Genomic DNA, 19,063 nt, shown 5'->3' with positions numbered 1-19,063 from the left:
TCACACATCACAAAGAAAAAGGGATAATGTCTCAGATCGGAGAAACCAAATATTGTCCTGTTTGCTTGGAAAATAACTGAAATAACTCTATTGATTGTCAAAACAGTTGGCAATTAATTTTCCGTCATCCAACTAATTGATTTGTCAACTATCCGCACACACTGAGCTCAGTTTGGGCTTTAAAATTCAATGCTGGTGTCTGGTCGGGCGCCTGTGTGGTGGGACAGTTACAAAGCCAACTTCCTGTCACCCTCTGCCCTTCTCTGCCATCACTCCTTTCAAATGTCAATACAGTAGATTACACACAACAGCTGTTGTCGTTCATTTGCAATCATAAAACGGAGATTTGATTGATATCTGCTAGTTAATAGGCAGAGGGCAACCCTAGGATGTGAATTAAGGTGGATTAAAACACTATAGGTGATGGAGGAGAGCAGGAGGGAGCAGAGGTGGTTCAGCCAACTGAAGCTGTGATGCAGTGTTGTGCTGTTTGCCAACTGAAAACAGGTGCCAAACACACACACACACACAGCCCTAAATGCAGCATTTCACACATGCAGCATCAGTATTCAGAGTCACACCCTCACACATGGGTCAACCCGAATTCAGACTCGTGTGGGGGTGCAGAGTGGGAGGAATAGAAGTGAGGAGGGGGGAGAAGGAGAAGGGAAAGAGGAAACAGAGTGAGGAGAGGGGTCAGGGGAAGGTGGTACAAAATGGGTGAAAAATTGAGAGGATTATGTAGTCAAGGTGAAGGCGGATTGAGTGGACGCATGTATTGAGTTGGGAAGGATGGAGCCGGAGATATGTATTCATAATTCATTTCCAGCTGGTGTGTGTGCGTGTGAGTTTGTGGAGTGATGTGTAACGTGTTTGCTTGGGATGGCATGCATTAGTGCGAGAAGTCTGTGGATGCAATTATAAGTGTCTTCTTCACATACAGTATACCTGTGGATAGCTTGTGTGCACTGTCTGTGTAGGTTTGTGTTCGTGTGGGTTTTGGGGTTGTTGTTGTTTTTTTGGGAAACTGCTCACTTGGAGGTGTGTTTGTGTACGACGTGTGTGGCCTTGAAGAAGAAAATCAAAACGTTTCTGGAGTTTGTAATGAGTAGCGCTGCCCCGTGCTGAAAAAAGATCAGGGACGCACGGCACTGTGGGTAAACCTGTTTCTTAGTTATCTCGCCTGAGGTGAGGGAGAGAGCAGAGTCGCTGTCTCCTACAAAATGTTTCACATTAATTCAAAATCCCAAATCACGAAGATGTCTTTTGTTGAAGGAGCCCTGTCCTTGTGTGTCCTTGCGTGTGTTTGTAAAAAGAGATGCAATTATTTGTGGATTAAAGAAAAGAAAAAGGAAAAAAGTTACCCTGAGTTTAGGTAGAACTTCCTGTCAATATGTGGACAAATGAGAGTTTGTAGACCCACCCAGCACTGACCCAACTCCAACTTCACTTAAAAGACTTTGACTTTTAGTTTTATTTGCCAGGGCTTTGATATATTCCTCTCTGAAACCTCTGGCGCTACACAAGCACAATGGAAGTCAAATCAAATTTCCTTTTGTGATGTTTAAAGTGCTGAAAAATGACAATAGTGACAAGTCTTTCCAGAAACACTGTTCGAGTGACCCTGAATAATCCACAGACCTCCCTGTGAACTCTGTTCTTTCAAACGACTTCCTATCAAAACAAACAGTGGCCATGAACCGAACAACAACAGATGAGAAATAAAAAGAGAAAGACAGAAAGGGAGCACCGAAACGTGGATCCAAGGCCAGGGAGGGCAAGACCCCGAGAGTGAAAACACACAAATGATTAATCCTGCTTTCAGGAAATCCCATTGAGATGGAGGAAATAGAAATGTCTTTTATAAGAGGGACATGACCAAGATCCCAGTCATACTCACAGCAGATCGCCCCAGATATGAAGCTAACAAAAACACTACACACTCAAATGCAATTCAGCTGACTAATGCACCAATAAAAACATGATAAATATCTTTTTTTTCCCCTTTCTGCTTATGGTCCACCAATAAAACGACCCTTTAAGAGCAAGAGGACGTCACTAAACAGTATGTTGAAATTTGAGGGGAGACTAAATGATGGTGGCTGAGTGCGAGGATATTAATTGTCAGGAAATGTAATGCGCAGCCTGAATTGTGCGACCTGATGCCATGCCAGATCATTTCTGCTGTGCACCCATTCAGACGCTCCATCAGTGCGACGCTAAGCTTTCAGCTCCACTGTGTCGCGATCGTTTCAATCACCTAAACAAATCAAAAAGGTGCCGAGAGGACTCTTATCTGCGGAGGAGAACCTGTGCCAACATTTTGCTCAACAATTAGAAAAATAATCATTTAAATGATGATTAAAACTGCTTTTGCAGATCAAAGTACAAAATCCACTTTAAAACTCTCACTGCTGTTTCTGTGAATCTATTCTTACACCAAAAAACAAATAAATAAATAAATCCCTCTGACTGCAGAAGAGTCATTTACAGAGAGAATTATGAGTTATTTTTAGATATATCAGATTTCCAAACACATTGTTGCCAGTCTGTTGAAGGCTATTTTTATCTGTCCTTGACTAGGTGCAAATTTCACAGCTATGATCAGCGGAGAATGACATAATACAAAACACTGCAAACAACTTGCTGGTTTTACACCCAGTGGTCACACTCACAGGTGAGCAAAAAAAAAGGAAAAAGGAGTTACATCACAGAGAGAGAAAATGAAAAAACATCCCAGCAAGAAAAACAATCTACACACACGGTTAATTACTGCATGAAATGGGTTTGCTCCTGTGAATTTGTTGTTTTGTGAAAGTTAAAAAGTGTCAGATGCAGGAACAACATAAAGCTCAGAGTCCTGCCTCTGTAGTGGCACCTCGTAGCTGTGAAGTTAAGTAGTGTGTTTAGTGATTCAGTGCCAAAGTGAGGATTGTCTGGAACATAGTGAGCATCTAGCTCAGCAGCAGGGAGGCTGATTGTACTCCAGCAGCGGTTTGAAAGGTTTTCTGTGAATGTTTGGGTATGTTTGGAGTTTATGCTGCTCCTGAGTCATCACTGGGATCCGTTGTAGCTGCTGTGAATCCGAGCTGTACGGCTGCCATCCTCTGAGGAGGAGCAAGCTACTAACTTCTCACAGTTATTCTTTTCCATCTTGAAGGCGCTGACAAAACTACCTAAGATACGTGTTACAATGAGTGACTCATTTAATATGTAATGGGACCTTCTACAGTAAGTGGGAGGGAAAACAGACTGATCAGAATGAAAATAAAGAGAGCAGAAACGTACAGGAAGCCGAGTGTAACCAAACAGAAAGCTGAAGAGGAGCCGGATGAGACATTTTCAGATGAGTCTAACCTTCACAGAAGCCAAACATGATGACTGATGGCGGAGTTTAACCGGCAACCTTCAGATTAGTTAGATCCCATGACTGATTGAGGGAGTTTAAGCGACATCCGCTTTGCGCTCCATCCATCTCTCTTTAGTTGATGGAGGACAGCTGTGACACCTCCTCCTGTTCTCTCCTCATACATCCTTCCTCTCCCTTCCACTGCCCTTCTCCTGTTTCCTGATTGATGTCTCCTCCTCACTATTTCTCTGTCATTCCACCTGAATGTATTTTCTTCCAGTGGCACGGTGTGAAAAATGTCAATGAGAAAGAGTGGGCCGAAGGGGGGGGAAGTGTAGCACTTTGCTACGCTAATATCATGCTAATGGTGTTGTGTGCGCGGCTGAACTGCTGTCAGTTGAAAGCTATTAGAGACAGTTCACTCTGACAGTGTGGATGTAGATGGAGGGGGCTGATCCTGCAATTTCCTTCCACTGCAGTTTACTGTATGTCGTTGTTCTCTCAAGTCATTAATCACTTTGTTGCTGTGGGTCTCACATTTGTCAGCCGCTGGATAACTCTTTCGGGAATGAAACTGATCACGTCAAGCGCTGACAGTTCTATAGTGTTTAAGACCGTTCTCCGTGGGGAGGCTGTTTAACCAGAGAACTGATGCACATCTACTCTTGTTTTGGCCAATCAGGCTGGAAAATGCTCAACGTCTGCTTGTGATTGGCTCAGTCAAAGGGCGAGTGTGCTGTAATGGCGTGTTATCGGATAAAACAGCCCGGTGACAGATGATCCCTCGGACATTTCACTGCACTAAAAAAAAAAAAAATCGCTCACTTCACTTGTCATTCTGGATATTTGGATTTGCAACCCTTCATCTCGTGCGCCTTCTGCCTCCATCCTCTTTTCTCCTCTCTTCTCTCGAATCTGTGTGTGTCTGATTTACAAGTGTAATCCCAGAGCATGACGGAAATTTTTCGCTCTGAGAGCCTCAAAAACAAATACTGTGGAAACAATGTGCAAGAGCACAGACAGTCATTGGTATGAAAGATTTATGAAATAATAAGTCCTGATGTACTTTTAACAGTCTTTGTAATAGAGACAGATGGGAAACTAAAGCAACAACAGGGAGGAGAGCGGAGGAGGGTGACAAAGGGTGATTCATACCTGCAGTGTAGAGAGCAGGGAATGATTTAGTCACAAGAAGAGGAAGAGAGATTTTCCTTGTGCTGGGGGAATTGGGCAAACAGCTATTAAGAGAAGAACCATCTCGCCTCGGTACTGCACTTTCTCTTCCTCTTCTCATTGGTTTGTTGGACAGCTTCGTTTCCCGCCGCTCTCTACTGAGGATATCTGCCAAAGAGCGTTCCAGATCCAGTGATGGCAAAACACAGGAGGGCAACCAACACCTCAGCCACAACTGCTCTGGAGTGTGTCCATACACACACACACACACACAGATGTAAAAACTGCACACACACTCATACAGTATACACACGATCTCAGCAGACACAGATGTCTTCTGCCAGATCAGGGTCAGCCAGCTGTGAAAGTCCTGTCATTGGTGTGTATTTGTTCCACTGGATGTCACTTTGCATCTACACTTATACCTGCATGCTTGTGCGTTATCATTTAAAGTAGTGTACTTCACCGCCATCTGCACGCTCATTTCTATCACCACTGTTTCATTTCTACAAAACGCGTACAGACTTTCCGATCAGATTTGGCGTCTTGTTTTGTTGTGTTTTTGTGTGTTTGCTGATCAGTGGGTTTCCTTTCAGTAGCAGTCAGACACAGATAAATACTTCTACAGAGATTGAGAAGAGAAATGGCAAGAATGCAAATGAGAGCATGATTGCTCACCACAGCACCTCTTCATACTTTGAGCTGCTTTGAGCTGAATGGTAATCTTTAATCCAATATTTTTTTCCAGGGCATGCATCGACTTTTGTTTGGCACTATTTTACTGTCAAAGTAATTCTCCCTGAGCAGCTAGACCAAACATTGTGCTTCAGTGTCACAGAGTGCATGGGTCTCGGCTTCCTGTGTCCTCGCCTGCCTCAGCGCATTAGTCCCGTGGTCCCTGAGGAGGAGGTGCCTCCTCGTGGAAGTCTCAACATGGCCCTCGTTTCTCATTGACACATGTCGGCCTGTGTTATCTCTGTGGTCTCAGTGAGACGGGGCGAGACGGAGACGGAGACGGAGAGCGGGAGCAGCGGCACGGCACGCCAGCCCACATCTCTGCTCCGCTAATGGGCAGGAGTTAAATAGGGAAAAGCTGTGACCTGCATCATCTGATTATGCATGTGGAGAGTGTGTATTATGGGAGGGAGGGATGGGCAAAGTTTTTTCTGAATATAATTAGAGCTTGATTAGTGTTGAGATAAGCTTAGCCTTTCAAATGACCCAATTACTGCATGCAAAGAGGGTAGAGGTTATTTTTTGCGTCTACTCCCTCAGTGTCTCTGCCTTTCCATCTCTGTCCCATACACACACACACACACACACACACACACACACACACACACTCACTCAGACATGTATGTGGTCACTGTTATCAGAGAGCAGAGTGTGTGTATATTTTAATAGGCCAGTATGCTGTGTGCAGAACAGATGTCACTACGCCAACCCAGGGACTGAGGGGGCCGCAGCAGAGAATGAGACTACTGAGAGTGTCAGGCAGTGGAAAATAGACCACACAGGACTGGCGCTAATTATAAGATACCTAGATACCCGGAAAAATAGCTTTCAAGCAGGCCGTCTTGGATTTGTAAAACAGCCGAGGTACCACTTAAAGTGCCTCATGATAATGAACATTGATTTTTCTTTCAACTTTAAGCACTTTGCTTCCCTGCTGGGCAAAGGTAGACAACACTGCTGTGCTGGAGATCCTGAGGTTAAAGAGTCTGCAGTCTCTTATTATAATACAAAATGAAAAGGACTGAAACAGGTGGATCTGCATGTTCCTGCACATTAATAATGGCCATTTGCTACCACGGCAAGTTTTTAGGCTCCTCTCTGACAGCAGACCATAAAGTGCAGTCTTCTGTGATACATTCATTCGTCCATCAAAGTTACCACTCTGCCATTCATTTGAAACAGCAACAAAATAAAAAGAGAAGAAGAAACACTACATGACATTTTTTTCAGTAAAAATTAGACAAAATCAATCTCACTGAAATCGTAACTCATAATAAAAAAATAATTAGAGTAATTAATAAGTTGTCAAAATTGTTGCCAGCTGATTCCTGTTGACTGATTGATACAAACATTATTAAATATATTAAATGAGGAAACAGACACCTGTAGGACTTGAGATTAGATTGCACAAAGAAGACACAGAAAAAATGTAGAAACTCTCAGAGGTTAGTGTAAACTCTGGATTGCACTATTTTTTGTTTTAAAGCCAAATCCCAGAGGCATTACAACCAAACTGCTCTGCAAACAGGCAGACAGGACCAAGGATCAAGACAGGATAAAGCTACTATCACATTTACTGCTGAGCTTTGTTTGAATTCTTTTGTTTGGGGTCACAGAAGTGAGACTTTAAATGAAAGAAAGTTTCAAGACTTCAAAATAGTAATTCCTAGGTCACGGTGAATCAGTGGTGCAGAGCCAGCTGTATTGACCTGATTTGTCTCCAATATGAAGATGGATGTAATGGTTATGTACTATATTACATGAGTGGGGAGGATTATATAGTGCAGAGATATTTCAGCTGTGTCTTTGAGGCAATGACGCCATTTAAATCTCTCATTAACTCTGCCAGAGATTTATCACCATTTGAATGAGCAACAGCTAAATGATCTTTGGGATTATGCTAAGCTAAATCAACCACCAACAAGAGAGGAGCAGCATCTATATCGAGTGTGTGAGCTTTCTGGTCGTCCCTCCTGCACCCGTGTCGCTCGTATTTCTCTCTCCTTCCACCCTCTGCTTGGCTCTGGCTTTTGATTTCTTTCCTGGTTAAATTCTGACACCACGGCTTAATTAGGGTTAATTGTGTGTGTCTGTGTGTGGGTGTGGGCGCGTGTGTGCGACCTGCGCGCTCATGTGTACGTGTGCGCACCTGCACGCGCACGAGAATACAAGCGTTTCAGTGTGACTAAATGTCTTCTCTCTGCAAGTGAGTATGCCAGTGCGTTATGTGTAATCAATTTGCAAGTGTTTATCTGACTCACCTCACAGGTCACAGAATGAGGTGGCAATTCAGCGGAAGTCGCAGCTGTGTTTTGTGCGGAGCAGACAGACATTTAAACACGCACCTATATATTGGTCCACGCTTCACAGTAGATCCCTGTCGTCCTTTTTTTAGCTACAGCCTCACTCGCTCTGCTCCTTCTCCCTCCCACATCACCATGCTGCGCCTCTCTCCCCTTGCCTCTACTTTCATGTTTTAAGAGCTCCTCATTCTCTTTGAGTATGATTTTGCCCATTCCTCCCCTCTCTGGCTCACCTCCTCCTTCTCCCTCCTTCACTTACATCGCCTGTTACTTTCTCCATGTGTTTTTTTCCCAGACTGAGTGGCGGGTGTCTCCACCAAACGACAGGTTGTAGTTGAGGAGCAGTTGTGACTGTGGCCTGACAAGCAGCATGTGTATGTGCCTGTCTGTGTGTGTGTGTGTATGTTTTTGTCTTTTTCTGTGTGTCGTCGTGAGGGATGTGTGGAGGAATGGCGGAGAGACAGAGGAGGGAGACGGCGCTTGTAATTGAACCCTGGCTGTGCGTGATGAAGCTTTCAGCAAATAACTAACCCGCAAAGCTAAGATGAGAATTTAGACAAACAACCAGCGGGAATCGGACGCAGACACAGTGAGAGGAAGAGAGAGGAAGAGAGAGAGAGAAAGAGAGTTTTGATTAAAAAGGCATCAGTTGCTGAAAAAGACAATTACATGAAAGAGAAAAAGCCTTGCATGTATACCAGCTCAGAGGACAAAAGGACATCATCACCCGTGTAATTATGATCCAATCAAGCTGAAATGTAAATAGCAAAACTATGACAGTGCTCCGTCTCCTTGTTCCAAAGACAAGACCGATGATGATATGACACCAGTTTTCACAGTAGGATACAACTGTTTCCAGCACATTTGCTGTATCATCAGACAGACATGTCCTGTACATCATTGATTAGCTGTAATTAGTAATTAATGACATCGTCACCTTTACAAGGTAAAGGATTTGTGCCATCAAAGCTGTGCTTCACTCAGAAAGTCAGTCAGAGAAGCGAGTTAGCTGAGCTTTTTTAACATTAGCACCGATTCCCACTAGACTTGACTTCTGGTTCAGGTTATAGCAACACCTGCTGAGTCATCGGCAGCTCTCACACTCTCACTGTTGTGTGTCCTGCATTAGAGAGAGGAGAGGGTGCAGCAAGTATTAGCAGTCTCTCTTTCACACGTACAGTTCGGATACAGCCACACAGCCAGACTGAAAACTCACAGTGGTAGCCTACTGTGGGTTCACTCTGTAACACCACATGTTAGTCCAGTGGTCATGCAGAGTCACTAACATACAGTGTTCACAGGTGACTGAGAGCAAAACACAAGAACAAACAGACACAGCCCCACAGCTGGTTCACTGCCTCTGTTGTCTAGTGACACGATGAACTATTTGTAGCACTGCCTTCAGATATTCAACCAGTCAGATTAAATCACCGTCATCATTAGTTGAGAACACTAAATGTAGGGGTGATATCATGGCAGAAACACAAATAAAACTGTTACGTAAGGAGGATATAGTACTGTATGGGTTAGGTGAAGTTCTTCCTGGTTTCAACATGGAAAGAAATGGTTTTCCCAGTTTGTAGTGGAGTGACTGCACAGAGACCTGACCTGTGACCTCTGACCCCTCACCATAAACTGTAACCATATTATAAATCCAAAGTCAGGGTCCAAAGTCTTGTTAGAAGTTTTCCCAGATAGAGGAGTGGAGGCTGTGGATTATTTGGGGCGTTTCATATTTAGCATCATTGTTTAGGTCTTCAATTCATATTAGGTGGGCAGTACAGGAAGTGATTCTCTCCTTTTTGGCTTTTTTCATGGTAATCATATTTACAAATAGAAGATGAAGATGAAGCAGCAGTCCAGCTGCACCTGGATGGTAAAACAAATCTCTAAAATGAGCTTTTAAACGTTACACCAGAGAAGCACGCAAGGCACAAATCACCAGAACGGAAACAAACCCTGATTCATTTTCCTTTTAAACGACAGTAGGCTACACGGGGAAACTTGTCATGAAGAATCATCAGCGAAACAGATTTTTATGTACCTTGACGCTTCTAACTGGGAGTTGTTACAAGTTTGAGGTTTGGCTTAATGCCAGCTTGATGCTTCTGCTAATTGCTGATTTGCAATTAGTTATCTATTTATGTATTCCAGGCTTCGCTAGAGCTGTGGAGCTGAAGGCGGTCAAAAATCTGCAGGAGTGAATTCAAAAGGATGTGCTGACTGAGTGAAGATGTTTGAAAACATATTTTTAACATTTGAAAACAAGGTATCAAGGTCTTTTTTTTTCTTTTTCAGTTGATCTTGGGTTGGAGGTTTTCCCCCTTGCTGCTGCTGAAAACAATACACAATACACAAAACACAAAATCTAAATGCGTATAGACTATTTTGTAGCCTCACTATCAAAAACAGATCAAAAGTATCTGAACAGAGATAATTCCAGATTCTACGTGGCAAATGATAAACAAGTGAAACGTCGAACAAGTGAATACTGGTGGGAGATTTACTGCCCCCAGTGCCAGAGCCGTATGGTCAGCAGCTTTTCCATCCACTATCATGACTTCCATCTCAGTCTGAAAACTTTAACCACCCACAGTTTGTCTGCAGGTAGAGCTGCACAATTCTTAGATGGACTCAAACACACACCCACAGACATTCTGGTTTTCATACACTTGTATGTTGTACAATGCATAGCAGCAGTACAGTATAGAGGACATAATTGGAAATAATAAAGGTGCAAAGGGGATGAAGAAGCAAGTCATAAAGTGATGATGAGGAAAATACGGAAAGAAAGAAAAAAAAGAAAGAAAGACTGCAGGGGTAAACAGAAGGCAACGAGGAAACAGAAGCAATTGGAAATGCAAACTAACACTAGAAGCAATATCACAAGTACGTGTCAAGCAGACTTGTACTGAAGAGTGTTTGAAGGTAAAATAAATTAATGGGACCAGTGGGAACACACCACTGTTGAGTTTAGCACTGTTAACTCACACTAACTGAGAACACACACTTCTGTGATCTGTGATTCATCTAAGGTTTGAACAAATAAAACTGTGACAAAGCCTCTTTATTTAGAGTTTACTTTACCCACACACAAAGACTGGAGGATACAAAAGAGCTGAGTGTTGCTGTCAAGACAACTTTTACAATAAAATCTACAAGTTTAAAAGCATAAAGTTAAACTTAGAAAGGTTAAGATGAGCAATTAAGTGATTCTCATGGATTCGCACATAGACACACATACAGTACAAATTTAAATAACAGCAGCAGCTTTACAGCTAATTAACAGCCACAGCAGGCGGGGCAGAGAGGATAAAGCTGTGGAGGCAGGAAAATGTAAACGTTGGATAGAAAAGGAAGCATGAAGCAGAGGGCAACACAGATAGACGGATAACGCAGAGGAGGAATGAATAGATACACATAGATAAAATCATTTCTGATAACCCAGGGGACTGAATGCACACTGCATGTTACAGCTTAGCAACAACGGTTGTGCAATCAAGCCTATAGGAGGCCTGAAGGGAAAAAAAACACACAAAGACACAGATAAAAGTTAAATGAAGAGGAGGGGTGAAGAAAGAGAAAAGGGTTACCAAGGTGATGGCATCTTCGCCGTATGCATCAATAATAAATGTGACTTGATCGCTGTTTAATATGAATTATTCAACCCTCGTCCAACCCAACACAAGACCATCGGTACTAACACGTGTCGCATGGACAAACGGTTTAAACTCAGATACCTTCAAGCTCAAGAGAAACATGGAGAAAATGAATCATTTCCATTTGATGTGACAGTTTAGATGGTTCACCAAATACAGCTGCAAAGACCGATGGCAGTGGCAGGTAAACAACATTCACAGTGTTGATGTTTGTTTGTCCAACAACTGCTGGTCGAGGATTTAAGGTTGTATTTTTAAAATTCTGAAAACAGCACAATGCACATTAAGATTTGATTTTGATCATTTTGATAAAATTATGATTAAAAAGAGTATTATAATTTTTAATTGTCTAAAGAAGAACTAATCAAGTAAAACTAAAAGTCAATGTTTACCAGGCTCATCATCTTAGTTCTGCATTTTAGTGCAAAACCTCGCGAATGTTTGTGTGCTGGAGTAAACAGTTGAAAGTCATTTATTTAGCACTTGTTTGTAAATTCAGGGCATCAATAAGTACTAATGCTGTAGGGAACATGAATATCTGTGCCAAATTTAAATATATGTACTAAAGCAAAATCTCATGTCAGAGTCTGTGGTGGTTGTTGGTTAAACTTGAATCTAACAGATGCTCCCAACAGACCGTTTCACATCATGTTTACAGTATAAAAAATGTTTTTGTTTCAAATGACACACTCATGATAGTTTTTCATATGATTCACAATTAAACCATTGAACTTAAAAAATGATTTTCATTCACATTCAAATTTGAAAATGTTACAAAATTATGAAATCACAGTGAAAAACCTTTAAAAGGATTGTAGAGAGTGGATTTGTTGTTGCACCACAGGACAGCAGATGGACGGCCATGTTGGCAGCAGCTGTAGGTTTTTTGTTTTTGTTTTGTTTTTTGTATTGAAAGGCCAGCCGTGTCAAATATAACAGACACTGCTCTTACAATATGTCGGAGATAAAATGGCACGCACGGAGACTCACAATCCTGACTCGTACACACAAACACACGCAGTAAGATACCTGTGCATACGTGGTTACACAAGGGTTCAGAGCTATAGGGCCACGTGTGTCACACAGGATAATACCTCTGTGTCCTCTACCGACATCCCAGAACATGTTGTTCTTTACAGAGCAGCGGTGTCATGGTCAACCTGACATCTGTCCATCACATCTGTCCATGTTTATGACGCGCGCACACACAGGGTTGGACACATGATGTTCATACTGTTATACCTCTTTCTCTCTCTCTCTCTTTCTCTCTGACTCTCCCTCTGTTCTGAAATTACTCCTTGGATCAGCATGTCTCTCCACTCTCATCGGTTCTTCCTTTACCCCCACTTTTCCCCCCCAACCCCATAATACATCAAACACCAGAATGATCCAAGGCAAGGAAGAAAAAAAAATCAAATAACCAAGAGTGAGATGAGCGGGATCTGAAAACAAAAAGTAATATCCACTTCACAGGCATGCAGCAGATGATTCCCTCTTCATCCTCCACCTTCTCTCCCTCCCTCCCTCCATCCCTCTCTCTGCGTTTCCCTTATTGTGGGAATGTATCACAGGTGTGGTGCGTGTTCACTTGTAAGCAGGAGAAACATCGATTTTCTGTCGCCTTTAGAGGATAAGCGGAGGATATAACACTGCACGGTGCGTGATACGATGTTGTGTGTGTGTGTGTGTGCGCGCTGTATCGTTCAGATTGGTTCAAGGAAGACATGAATAACAATGTGCGTACCTCTGTGACAATCATACTTTCCACAATGAAAAAAAACAACAAAAAACACATGAGACCGCACACACTCTGCTCCAACAACTGTTTGTGTACCTGAGTAGTGTTGTTTTCTTGTTGTTTTTTTGTGCGTCTGCTACGGTGATGGGAACCTCCAGGTTTTAGGGTTTTCAAGGTTTTTGCAAAACGTGTAAAAATGATCCCCTGAGTTTAGATTTCAGGTGTTGGTACCACTTAAGATGAAGATAACAGTGGAAGTGAAGGTTAAGGCCAAACGGTTTAGGGATGATTGAAAAATATGTAGGCGCATGAAACAATGTGTGAATGTTTGTGTACGTACGTGTGTGTGTGTTTGTGAGAGAATCCTCTCAGCGTTATAATTTGTCTGCACTGAACCATGCCTATTGTTGTCCTTGTAAACTGAGAGCAATGAGTGTTTCATTCAAGATGGTTTTGATAACCGAAGCTTTGCTGTATGAATTCAATTAATCCTGCTCCTCTCTCTCTCTCTCTTCCTCTCTTCCTCTCTGTGCCTTTCCCTCCGTGTGTGTGTCTGCTCTCCTGTCTCAGGTTATGGCGGGGTGGAGTTACTGCTGGTGCTGTGTGGCCTAGATCTCTCTCTGCCTTGCCCTCGCCACTGCATCTGCTACACTTCACCGAGCACCGTCTCCTGCCAGGCCCACAACTTCCATGCCGTGCCCGAGGGCATCCCGGCCCAGAGCGAGCGCGTCTTTCTGCAGAACAACAAGATCCAGCGGCTGCTCCGTGGCCACTTCTCGCCCACCACCACCATGTTGTGGCTTTACTCCAACAACATCTCCTACATACAGCCGTCCACCTTCCACGGCTTCGACCGCCTGGAGGAGCTGGACCTCGGGGACAACCGCCACTTGAAGGCCATAGCCTCAGACACCTTCCTGGGCCTGGGCCGGCTCCACGCCCTGCACCTGTACCACTGTGGCCTGATCAGCCTGCCTCCGGGGATCTTTGCAGGCCTCAATAATCTGCAGTATCTCTACCTACAGGTACATGGATAACAGCTGCCTTTTATCTCTATTGTATAGCGCATCTGCAGCCACAATCGCATTATGGTGTAATCTGTCCATCAGCTTGGCTCAGCACTTACTATCTATGAACTGAACACTGATCAAATGCTAGCTGTTATCCTGAGTGCAGGGAAAATACCACAAAGCCTCCCACACAGTGAGGAGCCCACAGTGGAGCCTCTGTGGTCAATCACTGGAGGAAAACAACACAAACTGAGACACAGGATTGACTATATGATTTCAATCACACAGGGGGTTTATGAGGAGAAAGGATTTTCCTATATGGATCTCTCATGCATATTATTGATGGGGAAATGGATCAGTAATAACACTGAGTGGGTTAAAGGTTGCAGCTGCAGTGATCTTTTGTTATTTACAACAACGTGTCACTAGAGGACTGAAAATCATTGGCCCCATTGTTCCAACACTATACCATACAGTATGTATATGTAGTATAGCGCTGGCCCTGGCCCTGAGGTGGTGAGCCTGTTTGGCTCTGCTCACCACATCCTCAGGCTTTTGCACTGTCTTCATCAAAAAATAATCTCAGCTTTGAATTCCAGCTATTTCTTGTCCTTGACATGCTTCGTGAATGTATTCTGTGTACGAAGGCAAAACTATTCTTTGTGTTGTATAATGTATAACATTGTTATTTCATCGGTTACTTTTGTGATGCCAGAAATGAGCTAAAAGTCAAACAAAAGCATAATGTTGCCAACATCAATGTGTGAACAGTGTTTCTTCAGAAAATCAATACATCACAATACAACCAGTTAATCATCACTATGTTTCCTCCCTCCCCTCCATCCTGACAGGACAACCAGTTGGAGTTCCTGGAGGATGACCTGTTCATCGACCTGCTGAACCTCAGTCATCTCTTCCTGCACGGTAATCGCCTGTGGAGCCTTCGCCAGAACACGTTCCGTGGTCTGGGGGTCTTGGACCGTCTGCTTCTCCACCAGAACCGAATCCAGTGGGTTGACCGCCAGGCGTTCCACGACCTGCGGCGCCTCACCACCCTGTACCTGTTCAATAACTCGCTGACTGAGCTGTCTGGTTCCAGTCTGACTCTGCTGCCGGCCCTGGAGTACCTGCGTCTTAATGACAACCCCTGGGAGTGCGACTGTAAAGCCCTGTCGCTCTGGGATTGGCTGCGGAGGTTCAGAGGCTCCACCTCCACTCTGATGTGTGTTTCGCCACCAGAACTGTCAGGAAAGGATCTGAAAACAGTGAAGAAGGAGGAGCTGCCCAGCTGCTTGTCAGGGGAAGGGGGTCATGCACATGGAGCCCCGGGCGGGGATCTGGATCATGGAGAGTCTTTGAACCACCTAAACCGTCATAGAAACCATCACAACCACCACCAGCGGACATACTTGGACCACGGGGACCAATACAGCTTGCCTTCGCCCTCACCGCTGCCACGGCCGCCTAAAGGAGGCCGCAGAAACTGTACCCGCCGGGGCCGCAAGGCAAAAGGGGGACTCAATGAGGTGCAGATACTGAGGGAGGGGGCTGAGAAAGACTATGCTCCAGATGATGGTAAATATGACCTGTCTGCAACTGGAAGGAGGAAGAACAAGTGCACGCCCAGAACTTCTGTGGGCCCTCCCAGCGGGGTCCAGAGAGCTAACAATAGAGCACGATCACACCTTGCAGATTCTACGTTGTGTTTCTCATCAGCCCTGCTGCTGTCGCTCATCTCTGTGATCCTACGCTGAGAGTGGAACTGGACACTTTTGTGCCGGTGATGCAACTCTCTGATTCATTCTCCTGAAACACCCTGCCCTGGCTCTTTAAATAAGGCATGTGTGCATAACTGTGTGTGTACATGACTGTGTATAAAGAACATTATCAAATATCTACTGTCAAAGTATCCCTGAGGTATTAAGGCAGGGATCCTTACGACTCATAATCAAACCATGGAAGTCAGGGAAAAACGATTTAGCCCGTTGCTTTGATGATGTCACGAAGGGAAACAACAGGAAAACTTTGCGTTTGTCTCCGTGGCACCGATTGCTTCAACAAATTTATGTACCTATAAAAAACTGTACAGCCACACTAAATAACAAGCCAATGAATCTCTCAGTTAATAACGAGAACATCACACAACAAGGATTAAAACAGTTCGAGGATCAGTCTCTGTGCTTAGCCCTTGTGACACAATAGTACTCTCTCTGTGAACCCTCCGTCTGTCACTCACACTGAGACAAAGACACACTCATTCACAACTGTCGCACTTCACACTCAGCAGCACCTTAAGATTCAGAAACAAAATACTGCAGGTCAGTGTGGCAGTTCAATGTGTCGTTGTGAAGAGTTCCAGCAGTGAAAACGATTATTAGTATACTGTACGTCTACTTGTAGAGTGGTTTTACTTCATGTTTCACGGCAGGGTTAACCCACTTAATGCAACATCTGTATTCTCTGGAGTTGTGAGACACCTATATAAAACGTCTTCAAATTATTCATAGTAAAAAAAAAGGTGTCCTTCGTCCTTGCCCTTACATCCCATCAATTTAAAAGCCATTCAGAACTAACCAATCATATGAGCCAACTTGTCACAGTCGGTGTGAATGAATGAGTGGGTGAACAAGTGAAGACTTCTGTGTTACTCTCTGTGTGAGTGCATCCACTAAAGAAACCACTAAAGCCATGCGGGTAGAGTGGAGCTAGATAGAGTGCCTAATGAGAGCCAGTGGCCAATGAGGACAAACTGTGGCGGTGAGAGACAGTCTGGTTCACTCTTCGACCTCATTGGCTACAAAACAGAGGCCCCAACGAGCCTGACAGGTCAACTTCTGCAGGCCGTGGACGAGCTGAGGCTGGCTCACCAAACTTCTGATTCCCAGATATTGTTATGCACTTTCCTCTCTGATGCTTGTGGAGGTTAATGGAAAAAAAATGTTACCCTTCAAAAAGAGATGACTCAATCCAAATAGTGACAGGAGGGTTTCACATGCTGGAAGAAAAGGCCCTACAATCAGGGAAGAGTACTGATGACCACCACAACACTGCAATATTTCTCCTGCAACAGTCTAATCAATTGCTGAAACTGGAAAACAGATGCAGTTCAGAATCTGTGATGATCATCATCACAGGGCGAAGGGACTGAAAAACTGCTACAGAACTTCTGTCTTTGTCCTCCCCTGTGTGTTTATTAGTGCGCTCCAAAACAGATGGACTTGACAATCTGTAAGCCCTTGATTGGAGAGATGGATTTTAATGCTGCTACGTCTGAGGACAGCGGATCCTGGAGTGCTTTGTGCGTCTCTGGATTCTTCAGTACTTTAGAAAAAATAAAAGACAAAGACAAAGAGGACTGTGGGAAATGGCGCCTGGATCCATGAACTGGAGAGGTTCAAGCACACACACCCCTAACAAAGTCTGATCACCTTCACAGCCTTGCTGTCCCACTGAAAACTTCTCACCCTGCCAGTCCAGGGCTTTCAGACCCCAGAGTACCTGGGACGCCGTCCAGACCTGAAGTCCCTCACCCAAAGTTTCAGCTGTTTGATTACATGTACAGATACATACGGGCCGTCCGGGTACCTCAACCAGCCAGTAATGCTAAAAGTCTCTTTATTTCCTCTCAAATTATGAAGTTATACATTCTATTTTACAAGGAGCTACCCAAGTATGCAAAAGATGACCGTGCTAAAAAGTTTAAATCATGACATGCTGACAAAAAAAAGCACAAAGACGTATTTGTTTGGTTTGCTGGCAACCTAAAAAAAAAAAAAAAAACCTGATGTGGATGGGAATCAGGAGCTGGGGCTTGTGTGCGTTTCCTGCTGAGGCCCACCTTCTCCTGGGGACGAACAGAAGCCTGAACCGACGTGATTCTCCTGACATGTAGGATTAGAGACCCCTACTGGTGAACTTGTTTGTGCTGCTGTGAACCCAGAGGTGATGTAAATTGTGTCCGTTTATTCTTGTGAGAATGACTTTTTTTGTAAAAAGAAAAAATCAAAAAAGTAAAAAAACAAAAAACAAACTGACTCTCTGTTGTGTCTCAGTAGTTCCCTAAGTAAATAAAAAGGGAGCTAGAGGCTGGAAGTTTATTTTTTATTTAAAATGATTATTATCATTATTTTTTCCATTCTATCTTTTTTGTTTTGTTGACTCATTGAAGATAAAGGGTACACTGCACTGCCTGTCTCCTGCTCCTCCTTTCTTTTCCATCCTCGTATTCATTCCTCTGTATTTCCCTCCCTCCCGGTTTGTCTGCTTATTCTCCTCCTCACTCTATGTCCCCCCCTCCTCCCCCGTTGTTCCCCCTCTCCTATCTCCTTATTCTTTTCCTCTTCTCTCTTCCTTTGTGCAAGACAAAATGTTTTGTATGTGGTTATCAAGCAATGCCAGACTCAAAAGCTGTTTATAAATAACATTAAATGGAAAGTGTCCTCAAATGGCTGAAGTGGCCTGCGTTTGTTTGCTTCTCTTTAGTTAGTGCATAGGCACATCTGTATATGTGTTGTATGTGTACGTGGCTAATAGATAGACCTCCACAACGAGCCCTGAGGCCGACTGATAAGGCAATGAACCAAAGGAGAAACTGTCCAAAAGTAAAACAGGTAATGGAATAAGTGTGTGCACTCATCTACTGTAGAGAGAAACATACCCACATTTAACCAGGATATATTTTGGCCTCCTTCATGTCCTAGTTTCACTCATACACTCAGCAGCATCATATAAAATATGCATCAGAATGACTGTAAGCACGCAAGCACACACACGCACGGCGCACGCACAACACAAATACACACCTGTCGAGCTGTATTAACCGTGATGGCATGAGGGAGGCGTCTTATGTCAGGTCAAGGTGAGGTCAAACAGAGAGCGAGGATGTGCCACGTCTACTTTGATTGTTTGCACAGAGTTCATATGTGTTTGTCCGTGGCACTGAATTGTTCCAGGCCTTTGTGTACTATACGTGCGTGTCCATCGGTGTACACAGTACGCCCACTGTCACGGCAGATCCTGCCTGACAGCCCGCTAGGGCAACGGGGAGAGGTGTGCCTCTGAGAGACAGTATCACTGCTCCGTTTGTAAAACAAAGC

At 43.9% G+C, this 19,063-nt stretch overlaps 1 protein-coding gene across 1 annotated transcript in view; it reads left to right on the top strand.

The window, feature by feature from the left end:
• The window catches only part of rtn4rl1a (reticulon 4 receptor-like 1a), an 86,098-nt gene extending 67,682 nt beyond the window's left edge, over nt 1-18,416 (top strand). Inside the window, exons 2-3 of the mRNA XM_085798622.1 lie at nt 13,528-13,982; nt 14,819-18,416. Of these exons, the coding sequence (XP_085654748.1) occupies nt 13,528-13,982; nt 14,819-15,721 (1,358 nt within the window). The 3' untranslated portion in view covers nt 15,722-18,416. The remainder of the gene's footprint in view (nt 1-13,527; nt 13,983-14,818) is intronic.
• Nucleotides 18,417-19,063: the final 647 nt, after the last annotated feature.

Source organism: Trachurus japonicus, chromosome 14 (assembly GCF_045865225.1).
Source record: "Trachurus japonicus isolate A0001 chromosome 14, Traja_1.0".
NCBI lineage: Eukaryota > Metazoa > Chordata > Actinopteri > Carangiformes > Carangidae > Trachurus > Trachurus japonicus.
The sequence above is the reverse complement of the archived record's forward strand: the minus strand, read 5'-3'. Positions and strand labels throughout refer to the sequence as shown.